Source organism: Oncorhynchus masou, chromosome 12 (genome assembly GCF_036934945.1).
Source record: "Oncorhynchus masou masou isolate Uvic2021 chromosome 12, UVic_Omas_1.1, whole genome shotgun sequence".
In the NCBI taxonomy this organism is placed as follows: domain Eukaryota; kingdom Metazoa; phylum Chordata; class Actinopteri; order Salmoniformes; family Salmonidae; genus Oncorhynchus; species Oncorhynchus masou.
Window position 1 is genome coordinate 8933789 of NC_088223.1, and position 14259 is coordinate 8948047.

The window sequence follows — 14259 nt, forward strand, 5'->3', positions numbered from 1 at the left end:
GGAGAGAGAGGGAGAGAGAGAGAGGGGAGAGAGAGGGGAGAGAGAGAGGGAGAGAGAGACAGGGAGAGAGGGAGAGAGAGAGAGGGAGAGAGGGAGAGAGAGAGAGGGGAGAGAGAGAGAGAGGGAGAGAGAGGGGAGAGAGAGAGAGGGAGAGAGAGGGGAGAGAGAGACAGGGGAGAGAGGGAGGGAGAGAGAGAGAGGGGGAGAGAGGGGAGAGAGAGAGAGGGGAGAGAGAGGGAGAGAGAGAGGGAGAGAGAGAGAGGGGAGAGAGGGGAGAGAGAGAGAGGGGAGAGAGGGGAGAGAGAGAGAGGGGGAGAGAGAGGGAGAGAGAGAGAGGGGAGAGAGAGGGGAGAGAGAGGGGAGAGAGAGAGAGAGAGAGAGATACGACACACAGATTGTTCTCAATCAGCATCATTGCCTGCAAGAATCTTTTTGTTTTTTTATTCCAGGTGACGGCCCCAAAGTGAGAGAAGTTTGGACTCAGCAGACATCTTCATCATCATCATCATCACTTTGAGATAGAGAGAAAACAACATGGTGGAAAAAAACAAAACACTTTCCCACTAAAACATATAGAACATCTTCACAACAGGTCACAAGTCCGTTACTGTGATCCACACCAATACTTTCCAGGTAGGAAACATGAGAAAACGCCGGGGGTCAAGTTTTGTCTAGGTACCGACCCAGAATCAGATTCCGCTCCCCTAATCCTAATTTTAACAATAGTGGAGAAACATAAAACTGACCCAGAATCAGTATCTAGGGGCAACTTCCCCCTACAGCAAAAAAAAACAAACACGGCATATGGTCCAACTGCACAGATGTCAACTGGACGTCTATTTCACGTTGGCTCAACGTTATGTCATTGAAAAGACATGGAAACAACATCGATTCAACAAGCGTGTGCCCAGTGGGCAGGGTGTAACTTCCCAATACAAAACTTCACACGATCATCATCATCATCCCAGTTGGAAAGAGATTAGCCCGGTCCCAGATCTGTTTGTGCTCTTGCCAACTCAAAATGTATTTTTTTTGTTTGTTCTTTCAAGCCAATTGTTTTGCATGACGACTCCATAAGGAGTTGGGAAGAACACAAACAGATCTGGGACCCGGGCTAGAAAGAGAGAATTAAACACATGATGCAAGAGGAAGAATGGCTGCAACCAAATCAATAACAAAAGCAGTGAGTCAATTCAACCACCACTGTACTTGCTTGCTGATCAACCTAGAAAGAAAATGAAATAAAATCAGAACCGAATGCCCCCCCCCCCAAAAAAAAGTCAAATACATGAACACAACAACGTGTAGCTTTGCTCTGATGCTTTTATCCAAACCTAAAGCAAGCTAGAGGTACGTCAACCTCATGAATGGAGAGGGATGCATTAAGAAAACACCAAAACGCGGCACTTTGAACTGAACAAACTAGAACATTCATCGGTATGTAATAATGTACATGGTTGTAAACAGGGTAGGGGGGGGGGTCGATTCCATTTCAAATCAGAAAGTTAAAACCAAATTCCAATTCCAAATGTTTCCTCATTAAAAAGCATTGACGATTACCGAAATTCCAATTTTTACTTCCTGAATTGAAATGGAATTTAGCCCAACCTTGGTTGTAAACAAATAGATGTCCACTCTGGGCCACCGTAGTAGTGGACATAAGAGCCTGGAGTTACTACTGACCCCTTGACCTGACCAGGTGGACATATTTAACAGCTTGTTTGGCAGGTTCATTCATATACCAAATCAATTCCTTTCCTTTTTAAGACAACAACGCCGGTGTCTAAGAGTATTGGGCTTCCTATAAAGGAGACTGGGGCTTTATGGGAGATATCTGAATCCACTACACTGGCTTCCTTCTTTCATCTCCTTTCCTTCATGATAGGTGAGAGGCTTTCAGCGTATGTTGCTTCCACCTGCCAGATCAGAGATCACGACAGAAAGGTACAATGAAAGGAAGCACGCTTACACTATCTAGACAGCCCAGGTCCTATATCTAGACAGCCCAGGTCCTATATCTAGATTGGGGAAGTAACCTATTATACTCACAAAAAAAAAGGAATTTGCAAGGCACAGTGAAATTTACAACTGGTAAACATCAGTTACCTAGACATCATTAAATCCAGTAGGTTTTTAGTAATATGGCCTAACGACAGATTCTAATTTGGTCCAAAAGGATAGACAGGTTTGAGTGCATTTGCAGCAAACAGATGACATTGCTTAACCTCTAGACAGTACCAGGTAATCTCTTAACCTTTAGACACTACCAGGTCATCTCTTAACCTCTAGACACTACCAGGTCATCTCTTAACCTCTAGACACTACCAGGTCATCTCTTAACCTCTAGACACTACCAGGTCATCTCTTAACCTCTAGACACTACCAGGTCATCTCTTAACCTCTAGACACTACCAGGTAATCTCTTAACCTTTAGACACTACCAGGTCATCTCTTAACCTCTAGACACTACCAGGTCATCTCTTAACCTCTAGACACTACCAGGTCATCTCAACCTCTAGACAGTACCAGGTCATCTCTTAACCTCTAGACACTACCAGGTCATCTCTTAACCTCTAGACAGTACCAGGTCATCTCTTAACCTCTAGACAGTACCAGGTCATCTCTTAACCTCTAGACACTACCAGGTCATCTCTTAACCTCTAGACAGTACCAGGTCATCTCTTAACCACTAGACAGTACCAGGTCATCTCTTAACCTCTAGACAGTACCAGGTCATCTCTTAACCTCTAGACAGTACCAGGTCATCTCTTAACAGACAGTACCAGGTCATCTCTTAACCTCTAGACAGTACCAGGCCATCTCTTAACCTCTAGACACTACCAGGTCATCTCTTAACCTCTAGACAGTACCAGGTCATCTCTTAACAGACAGTACCAGGTCATCTCTTAACCTCTAGACAGTACCAGGCCATCTCTTAACCTCTAGACAGTACCAGGTAATCTCTTAACCTCTAGACACTACCAGGTCATCTCTTAACCTCTAGACAGTACCAGGTCATCTCTTAACCTCTAGACACTACCAGGCCATCTCTTAACCTCTAGACAGTACCAGGTCATCTCTTAACCTCTAGACAGTACCAGGTCATCTCTTAACCTCTAGACAGTACCAGGTCATCTCTTAACCTCTAGACAGTACCAGGTCATCTCTTAACCTCTAGACACTACCAGGTCATCTCTTAACCTCTAGACACTACCAGGTCATCTCTTAACCTCTAGACAGTACCAGGTCATCTCTTAACCTCTAGACAGTACCAGGTCATCTCTTAACCTCTAGACACTACCAGGTCATCTCTTAACCTCTAGACACTACCAGGTCATCTCTTAACCTCTAGACAGTACCAGGTCATCTCTTAACCTCTAGACAGTACCAGGTCATCTCCATTGGCAATCCAATTGTGAAAGATATGTATTTCTTGACCGGAGTGTTGGAGTTAATTGATAATCCCGGATGTTGTTTGGAGTAAAAGGGTGAATGTGAGTTGATGTACAAATTGGTGATCTTTCCAAGACCACTGGTATAGAGAAATGTACATTACCATTATTATCGTCATAAACTAAAACTGAAATGTGTTGCTTAAAAAAAAAACAACGAAATCACATATTTAAGTAATGGCAATAATACCAAAACATCATCCATGTACTTCTCAATTCATAATGAAACTCACAGAAGATACCACTTCAAATGTTTCAGCTTCTTCACATTTAAAAGGAAAACATGTAGAGTAGAATAATAGTCCCATCATACAAAGACTAACATTAAGCTGAGACAAAAGCTGCTGAACAAAACATGAAGCACTGACAGACAGAGAGAGAACATGAAGCACTGAGAGAGAGAGAGAGAGAGAGAGAGAACATGAAGCACTGACAGACAGAGAGAGAGAACATGAAGCACTGACAGACAGAGAGAGAGAGAGAGAACATGAAGCACTGACAGACAGAGAGAGAGAGAACATGAAGCACTGAGAGACTGAGAGAGAGAGAGAACATGAAGCACTGACAGACAGAGAGAGAGAACATGAAGCACTGGCAGAGAGAGAGAGAGAACATGAAGCACTGACAGACAGAGAGAGAGAGAGAACATGAAGCACTGACTGACAGACAGAGAGAACATGAAGCACTGACAGACAGAGAGAGAACATGAAGCACTGAGAGAGAGAGAGAGAACATGAAGCACTGACAGACAGAGAACATGAAGCACTGAGAGACAGAGAGAACATGAAGCACTGACAGAGAGAGAACATGAAGCACTGAGAGAGAGAGAGAGAACATGAAGCACTGACAGACAGAGAGAACATGAAGCACTGAGAGACAGAGAGAGAGAACATGAAGCACTGACAGACAGAGAGAGAATATGAAGCACTGAGAGACAGAGAGAACATGAAGCACTGACAGAGAGAGAGAACATGAAGCACTGACTGACAAAGAGAGAACATGAAGCACTGACAGACAGAGAGAACATGAAGCACTGACAGACAGAGAACATGAAGAACTGAGAGAGAGAGAGAGAACATGAAGCACTGACAGACAGAGAACATGAAGCACTGAGAGACAGAGAGAACATGAAGCACTGACAGAGAGAGAACATGAAGCACTGAGAGAGAGAGAGAGAGAGAGAGAGAGAGAGAGAACATGAAGCACTGACAGACAGAGAGAACATGAAGCACTGAGAGACAGAGAGGACATGAAGCACTGACAGAGAGAGAGAACATGAAGCACAGACAGACAGAGAGAACATGAAGCACTGACAGACAGAGAACATGAAGCACAGAGACAGAGGAGAGAGAGAGAACATGAAGCATTGACAGACAGAGAACATGAAGCACTGACAGACAGAGAGAGAGAACATGAAGCACTGACAGACAGAGAGAGATAACATGAAGCACTGACTGACAAAGAGAGAACATGAAGCACTGAAAGACAGAGAGAGAGAACATGAAGCACTGAGAGAGAGAACATGAAGCACTGAGAGAGAGAGAGAGAACATGAAGCACTGACAGACAGAGAGAGAGAACATGAAGCACTGACAGACAGAGAGAGAGAACATGAAGCACTGACAGACAGAGAGAGAGAGAGAGAACATGAAGCACTGACAGACAGAGAGAGAGAACATGAAGCACTGAGAGACAGAGAGAGAGAGAACATGAAGCACTGACAGACAGACAGAGAGAGAGAACATGAAGCACTGACAGACAGAGAGAGAGAACATGAAGCACTGACAGACAGAGAGAGAGAGAGAACATGAAGCACTGACTGACAGACAGAGAGAACATGAAGCACTGACAGACAGAGAGAGAACATGAAGCACTGACAGACAGAGAGAGAACATGAAGCACTGAGAGAGAGAGAGAACATGAAGCACTGACAGACAGAGAACATGAAGCACTGAGAGACAGAGAGAACATGAAGCACTGACAGACAGAGAGAACATGAAGCACTGAGAGACAGAGAGAGAGAACATGAAGCACTGACAGACAGAGAGAGATTATGAAGCACTGAGAGACAGAGAGAACATGAATCACTGACAGAGAGAGAGAACATGAAGCACTGACAGACAGAGAGAACATGAAGCACTGACAGACAGAGATAACATGAAGCACTGACAGACAGAGAACATGAAGCACTGAGAGAGAGAGAGAACATGAAGCACTGACAGACAGAGAACATGAAGCACTGAGAGACAGAGAGAACATGAAGCACTGACAGAGAGAGAACATGAAGCACTGAGAGAGAGAGAGAGAGAGAGAGAACATGAAGCACTGACAGACAGAGAGAACATGAAGCACTGAGAGACAGAGAGGACATGAGGCACTGACAGAGAGAGAGAACATGAAGCACAGACAGAGAGAGAGAACATGAAGCACAGACAGACAGAGAGAACATGAAGCACTGACAGACAGAGAGAGAGAACATGAAGCACTGACTGACAAAGAGAGAGAACATGAAGCACTGAGAGAGAGAACATGAAGCACTGACTGACAGAGCACGAGAACATGAAGCACTGACTGACAGAGAGCGAGAACATGAAGCACTGAGAGACAGAGAGAACATGAAGCACTGACAAGAGAGAGAGAACATGAAGCACTGACGAGAGAACATGAAGCACTGACGAGAGAACATGAAGCACTGACAAGAGAGAGAGAGAACATGAAGCACTGAGAGACAGAGAGAGAACATGAAGCACTGAGACAGAGAGAACATGAAGCACTGAGACAGAGAGAACATGAAGCACTGACAGAGAGAGAGAACATGAAGCACTGACAGACAGAGAGAGAACATGAAGCACTGATAGACAGAGAGAGAACAAGAAGCACTGACTGACAAAGAGAGAGAACATGAAGCACTGAGAGACAGAGAGAGAGAACATGAAGCACTGAGAGACAGAGAGAGAGAACATGAAGCACTGAGAGACAGAGAGAGAACATGAAGCACTGACTGACAGAGAGAGAACAAGAAGCACTGACTGACAAAGAGAGAGAACATGAAGCACTGAGAGACAGAGAGAGAGAACATGAAGCACTGAGAGACAGAGAGAGAGAACATGAAGCACTGACTGACAGAGAGAGAACAAGAAGCACTGACTGACAAAGAGAGAGAACATGAAGCACTGAGAGACAGAGAGAGAGAACATGAAGCACTGAGAGACAGAGAGAGAGAACATGAAGCACTGACTGACAGAGATGACATGAAGCACTGAGAGACAGACAGAGAGAACATGAAGCACTGAGAGACAGAGAGAACATGAAGCACTGACAAACAGAGAGAACATGAAGCACTGACAGAGAGAGAGAACATGAAGCACTGAGAGACAGAGAGAGAGAACATGAAGCACTGAGAGACAGAGAGAGAGAACATGAAGCACTGAGAGACAGAGAGGGAACATGAAGCACTGAGAGACAGAGAGGGAACATGAAGCACTGACAGACAGAGAGAGAGAACATGAAGCACTGACAGACAGAGAGAACATGAAGCACTGACAGACAGAGAGAACATGAAGCACCGACAGACAGAGAGAGATAACATGAAGCACTGACAGACAGAGAGAGAGAGAACATGAAGCACTGAGAGACAGAGAGAGAGAACATGAAGCACTGACTGACAGACAGAGATAACATGAAGCACTGAGACAGAGAGAGAACATGAAGCACTGACAGAGAGAGAACATTAAGCACTGAGAGAGAGAGAACATTAAGCACTGAGAGACAGAGAGAGAACATGAAGCACTGACAGAGAGACAGAGAGAGAACATGAAGCACTGACAGACAGAGAACGATGGGTCTTTCTAGACATTTATACCAATTAACCAGTCAGTCCTCATTGGTCTCTCTCTCCCCCCAGAACAGTCCTCATTGGTCTCTCTCTCCCCCCAGAACATTCCTCATTGGTCTCTCTCTCCCCCCAGAACAGTCCTCATTGGTCTCTCTCTCCCCCCAGAACAGTCCTCATTGGTCTCTCTCTCCCTCCAGAACAGTCCTCATTGGTCTCTCTCCCCCCAGAACAGTCCTCATTGGTCTCTCTCTCCCCCCAGAACATTCCTCATTGGTCTCTCTCTCCCCCCAGAACATTCCTCATTGGTCTCTCTCTCCCCCCAGAACATTCCTCGTGGGCTGTAGGGCGCCATTCAGGAGACAGTCAATCCGATGTCCGTTTACGTCTCTCTTACCAGTTCAAATCAGAGTGGCTCAATCACAAAACACAAACATCTTCCCTCGTATGGTTTTACCTCTCCACCTCTCCCACAAAGGCATCACCGTGGGAACAAACAGAGAATAACAGAACGACGGGGCTGAGACTCCGACCGCAACTGGTTCCCAAAACACAACCAAAACACAACCAAAACACTTTGGAGAAGATCGTCCTAGACAGCGCCGAGGTCATTTCCAATCGCTTCCAAAGAGTTTGTGTCTTTGTATGTATGAGTGGGATGTGACTATGTAAGCCGTCTTTTGTAAATCTGTATTCTTGTAAGTGTGTGTGTGTGTGTGTGTGTGCGTTAGTGTGTATTAATGTGTGTGTTATTGTCACTTTTTGAGTGGCTGGTAGACAGAAGCGTTGGGATCCAGGGAAGAGGGACTATTGTCCATGAACTTGGAGGAGTAGTGTGGCGTAACCGGGCTGAGGCTGCTGCTGTCGTTGCTGTAGGAGATACTGGGCATCACCGCCATCACCTCCGCTATCTTCCGCTTCAACTCCGCTATCTCCTGGTCTCTCTGGTGGATCTGACCTGGAGGGGAGGAGAGAAAGAGAGGAGGGTTAGATGACAGTAGGAGATGTGTCTTCTTACTTTGTTGCCATTTTCTTCATGTTGCCAATTTACATCTCTGGGTCGAATAGCATCCTGTTTAACATCCTGTTTATGTGATGGTAGGCGAAACCCTGAGGTAAAATGTTACTGAACCTCGAGGAGCATCCTGCGAAACCCTGAGGTAAAATGTTATTGAACCACGAGGAGCATCCTGTTTATGTGATGGTAGGTGAAACCCTGAGGTAAAATGTTACTGAACCACGAGGAGCATCCTGTTTATGTGATGGTAGGTGAAACCCTGAGGTAAAATGTTACTGAACCTCGAGGAGCATCCTGTTTATGTGATGGTAGGTGAAACCCTGAGGTAAAATGTTACTGAACCTCGAGGAGCATCCTGTTTATGTGATGGTAGGTGAAACCCTGAGGTAAAATGTTACTGAACCACGAGGAGCATCCTGTTTATGTGATGGTAGGCGAAACCCTGAGGTAAAATGTTATTGAACCACGAGGAGCATCCTGTTTATGTGATGGTAGGTGAAACCCTGAGGTAAAATGTTACTGAACCTTGAGGAGCATCCTGGTTATGTGATGGTAGGCGAAACCCTGAGGTAAAATGTTACTGAACCACGAGGAGCATCCTGTTTATGTGATGGTAGGCGAAACCCTGAGGTAAAATGTTACTGAACCTCGAGGAACATCCTGTTTATGTGATGGTAGGCGAAACCCTGAGGTAAAATGTTACTGAACCTTGAGGAATCCCCAGCCCGTCAGAGTTTGATCCTCGAGTCTATGAACACAACGACTGAGCTAGAAGTCGGTCGCCGTCGTACCGCGGTAGTGGGTCAGGGAAGGGAACTGTACCTTGTGCGATCTCCAGCTGTCTCTTGGCGTCTCCCAGGGCAGAGAAGAGGTCTAGTTTGATCCTGGTCTCAGCAGACAGGCTGTTCTCCAGGTGCTGGGTTTTATCCTGCATGGCCGACAGCGCAGACATCAACACCTCCATGTCCTTCTCATTCTCCTTGTACTTATGCAGCTCCTAGAGAGAGGAGGAGGAGGGAGGAGGAGAGAGAAGAAGGAGGAGAGAGAAGAGGGGGGAGAGAGAGACAGAGGAGGGGGAGAGAGGAGGAGGAGGGGGGAGAGAGAAGAAGGAGGAGAAAGAAGAGAGGGGAGAGAGAGACAGGAGGGGGAGAGAGGAAGAGGGGGAGAGGAGGGGCGAGGGAGAGGAGGGAGGAGAGACAGGAGGAGGAGGGGGAGAGAGAGGAGGAGGGGGGGAGAGAGGGGTGAGGGAGAGGAGGGAGGAGAGACAGGAGGGGGGAGAGAGAGAGGAGGGGGAGAGTGAGAGGGGGGAGGAGAGACAGGAGGGGGGAGAGAGAAGAGGGAGGAGAGAGAGGAGGGAGGAGAGAGGAGGGAGGAGAGAGAGGAGGGAGAGAGAGAGGAGGGAGAGAGAGACAGGAGGGGGAGAGAGAGAAGAGGGAGGAGAGAGAGGAGGGAGGAGAGACAGGAGGGAGAGAGAGAGAGGAGGGAGGAGAGACAGGAGGGAGAGAGAGAGAGGAGGGAGGAGAGACAGGAGGGAGGAGTGTGACGAGGGGGGAGAGAGGAGGGAGGAGAGAGAGGAGGGAGGAGAGACAGGAGGGAGAGAATAGAGATTAGACAGGAGGGAGAGAGAGAGAGGAGGGAGGGAGAGAATAGAGATTAGACAGGAGGGAGAGAGAGAGAGGAGGGAGGGAGAGAATAGAGATTAGACAGGAGGGAGAGAGAGAGAGGAGGGAGGGAGAGAATAGAGATTAGACAGCCATACCTCATCATGAGCGCCTGAAAACACAAAACTAACTCCTCATAAGGTGTCCAGTGTGGCTCAGCTGGTAGAACACGATGCTGCAATGCCAGGGTTGTGGGTTCGATTCCCACGGGAGGGGCGGTCCAGTATGAAAATGTATAAACAGTTATGCACTCACTACTGTAAGTGGATCTGGAACAGAGAGTAAATGAAGGAATAAGAGAAACACGTTTTCAGCCACAATCTAGTTTGAGCCGTGTCCCAGTGAGGAATCAGAGGCACCCTGCTTGGGTTCTCCTGATACATCACTTACAGTGATCTCACAGAAAGGATCCAGGAAGTCAACAGACAGGATGCAGGAAGTTCACAGAAAGGATCCAGGAAGTCAACAGACAGGATGCAGGAAGTTAAAAGAAAGGATCCAGGAAGTTAACAGAAAGGATCCAGGAAGTCAACAGACAGGATGCAGGAAGTTAAAAGAAAGGATCCAGGAAGTCAACAGACAGGATGCAGGAAGTTAAAAGAAAGGATCCAGGAAGTCAACAGACAGGATGCAGGAAGTTAAAAGAAAGGATCCAGGAAGTCAACAGACAGGATGCAGGAAGTTAAAAGAAAGGATCCAGGAAGTTAACAGACAGGATGCAGGAAGTTAAAAGAAAGGATCCAGGAAGTCAACAGATAGGATGCAGGAAGTTAAAAGAAAGGATCCAGGAAGTTAACAGACAGGATCCAGGAAGTTAACAGACAGGATGCAGGAAGTTAAAAGAAAGGATCCAGGAAGTTAACAGACAGGATGCAGGAAGTTAAAAGAAAGGATCCAGGAAGTTCACAAAAAGGATCCAGGAAGTTCACAAAAAGGATCCAGGAAGTTAACAGACAGGATGCAGGAAGTTAAAAGAAAGGATCCAGGAAGTTCACAAAAAGGATCCAGGAAGTTCACAAAAAGGATCCAGGAAGTTCACAAAAAGGATCCAGGAAGTTCACAGAAAGGATCCAGGAAATTCACAGAAAGGATCCAGGAAGTTCACAGAAAGGATCCAGGAAGTTCACAGAAAGAATGCAGGAAGTATCTAAAGTAATGTAAACTCACCTGGCATTTCCCCTCCAGCTCTCTAATGTGCTCTTCTTTGAGTTTCATGTCGATGCTGAGTTTCTTACACTCCGTCTCCAACTCTCTGATCCGACCACGCAGGGAGTCGGTACACTCACCCCTGACAGAGAGAAAAGGACAGATGAAGACTACAGAAAACAGGACATACAGGGGGAAGGAACACTGTTCAATATATTTATATAAGAGGGGAGGGAGGGGGTAGAGAGAGAGGTGGGAGGGGATAGAGAGAGAGGAGGGAGGGGGTAGAGAGAGAGGAGGGAGGGGGAAGAGAGAGGAGGGAGGGGGTAGAGAGAGGAGGGAGGGGGTAGAGAGAGAGGAGGGAGGGGGTAGAGAGAGAGGAGGGAGGGGGTAGAGAGAGAGGAGGGAGGGGATAGATAGAGAGGAGGGAGGGGATAGAGAGAGAGGAGGGAGGGGATAGAGAGAGAGGAGGGGGGTAGAGAGAGAGGAGGGAGGGGATAGATAGAGAGGAGAGAGGGAATAGATAGAGAGAGACGGAGTAGATAGAGAGGAGGGAGGGGGTAGAGAGAGAGGAGGGAGGGGATAGAGAGGAGGGAGGGGGTAGAGAGAGGGAGGGAGGGGGTAGAGAGAGAGGAGGGAGGGGGTAGAGAGAGGAGGGAGGGGATAGATAGAGAGGAGGGGATAGATAGAGAGGAGGGAGGGGGTAGAGAGAGAGGAGGGAGGGGATAGAGAGAGGGGGAGGGGGTAGAGAGAGAGGAGGGAGGGGGTAGATAGAGAGGAGGGAGGGGATAGAGAGAGGGGGGTAGAGAGAGAGGAGGGAGGGGATAGATAGAGAGAGGAGGGAGGGGGTAGATAGAGAGGAGGGGGGTAGAGAGAGAGGAGGGAGGGGATAGATAGAGAGGAGAGAGGGAATAGATAGAGAGAGAGGAGGGAGGGAGTAGATAGAGAGGAGGGAGGGGATAGAGAGGGGAGGGAGGGGATAGATAGAGAGGAGGGAGGGGGTAGAGAGAGAGAGGGAGGGGGGGGATAGATAGAGAGGAGGGAGGGGGTAGAGAGAGAGGAGGGAGGGGGTAGAGAGAGAGGAGGGAGGGGATAGAGAGAGAGGAGGGAGGGGATAGAGAGAGGAGGGAGGGGATAGATAGAGAGGAGGGGGGAGGGAGTAGATAGAGAGGAGGGAGGGGATAGAGAGAGGAGGGAGGGGATAGATAGAGAGGAGGGGGGTAGAGAGAGAGGAAGGAGGGGGTAGAGAGAGAGGAGGGAGGGGATAGAGAGAGGAGGGAGGGGATAGATAGAGAGGAGGGAGGGGGTAGAGAGAGAGGAGGGAGGGGGTAGAGAGAGAGGAGGGAGGGGGTAGAGAGAGAGGAGGGAGGGGGTAGAGAGAGGAGGGAGGGGATAGATAGAGAGGAGGGGATAGATAGAGAGGAGGGGGATAGAGAGAGAGGGAGGGAGGGGATAGAGAGAGGGGGAGGGGGTAGAGAGAGGAGGAGGGGGTAGATAGAGAGGAGGGAGGGGATAGAGAGAGGGGGGTAGAGAGAGAGGAGGGAGGGGATAGATAGAGAGAGGAGGGAGGGGGTAGATAGAGAGGAGGGGGTAGAGAGAGAGGAGGGAGGGGATAGATAGAGAGGAGAGAGGGAATAGATAGAGAGAGAGGAGGGAGGGAGTAGATAGAGAGGAGGGAGGGGGATAGAGAGGGAGGGAGGGGATAGATAGAGAGGAGGGGGTAGAGAGTGAGGAGGGAGGGGTAGAGAGAGAGGAGGGAGGGGGTAGAGAGAGGAGGGAGGGGATAGATAGAGAGGAGGGGATAGATAGAGAGGAGGGGGATAGAGAGAGAGGAGGGAGGGGATAGAGAGGGGGGGAGGGGGTAGAGAGAGGAGGGAGGGGGTAGATAGAGAGGAGGGAGGGGATAGAGAGAGGGGGTAGAGAGAGAGGAGGGAGGGGATAGATAGAGAGAGGAGGGAGGGGGTAGATAGAGAGGAGGGGGTAGAGAGAGAGGAGGGAGGGGATAGATAGAGAGGAGAGAGGGAATAGATAGAGAGAGAGGAGGGAGGGAGTAGATAGAGAGGAGGGAGGGGATAGAGAGGGGAGGGAGGGGATAGATAGAGAGGAGGGAGGGGGTAGAGAGAGAGGAGGGAGGGGGATAGATAGAGAGGAGGGAGGGGGTAGAGAGAGAGGAGGGAGGGGGGTAGAGAGAGAGGAGGGAGGGGATAGAGAGAGAGGAGGGAGGGGATAGATAGAGAGAGGAGGGAGGGGATAGAGAGAGAGGAGGGAGGGGATAGATAGAGAGGAGGGGGGGGATAGAGAGAGGAGGGAGGGGATAGATAGAGAGGAGGGGGTAGAGAGAGAGGAAGGAGGGGGTAGAGAGAGAGGAGGGAGGGGATAGATAGAGAGGAGGGGGATAGAGAGAGAGGAGGGAGGGGATAGATAGAGAGGAGGGAGGGGGTAGAGAGAGGAGGGAGGGGTAGAGAGAGGAGGGAGGGGGTAGAGAGAGAGGAGGGAGGGGATAGAGAGAGAGGGAGGGAGGGGATAGATAGAGAGGAGGGAGGGGATAGATAGAGAGGAGGGAGGGGGTAGAGAGGAGGGAGGGGGTAGAGAGAGAGGAGAGGAGGGAGGGGGATAGATAGAGAGGGAGGGAGGGGGTAGAGAGAGAGGGAGGGGGGGGGGTAGAGAGGAGGAGGGAGGGGATAGAGAGAGAGGGAGGGAGGGGGTAGAGAGAGAGGAGGGAGGGGGGATAGATAGAGAGGAGGGAGGGGGTAGAGAGAGAGGAGGGAGGGGGTAGAGAGAGAGGGAGGGAGGGGATAGAGAGAGAGGAGGGAGGGGATAGATAGAGAGGAGGGGGATAGAGAGAGAGGAGGGAGGGGATAGAGAGAGGAGTGAGGGGGTAGAGAGAGGAGGAGAGAGGAGGGAGGGGGTAGAGAGAGAGGGAGGGGGGGATAGAGAGAGAGGAGGGGGATAGAGAGAGGGAGGGAGGGGATAGAGAGAGGAGTGAGGGGGTAGAGAGAGGAGGAGAGAGGAGGGAGGGGGTAGAGAGAGAGGAGGGAGGGGATAGAGAGAGAGGAGGGAGGGGATAGAGAGAGAGGAGGGAGGGGATAGAGAGAGGAGGGAGGGGGTAGATAGAGAGGAGGGAGGGGGTAGATAGAGAGGAGGGAGGGGG

The 14259-nt window shown here is 49.1% G+C and overlaps 1 protein-coding gene across 1 annotated transcript in view; it reads right to left on the minus strand.

The window, feature by feature from the left end:
• Positions 1-425: 425 nt before the first annotated feature.
• The window catches only part of LOC135549513 (macoilin-1-like), a 25238-nt gene continuing 11404 nt past the window's right edge, over positions 426-14259 (minus strand). Inside the window, exons 9-11 of the mRNA XM_064979527.1 lie at positions 11130-11250; positions 9124-9298; positions 426-8241 (exon numbers count right to left, since the gene is read on the minus strand). Coding sequence (XP_064835599.1) covers positions 8039-8241; positions 9124-9298; positions 11130-11250 — 499 coding nt within the window. The 3' untranslated portion in view covers positions 426-8038. The remainder of the gene's footprint in view (positions 8242-9123; positions 9299-11129; positions 11251-14259) is intronic.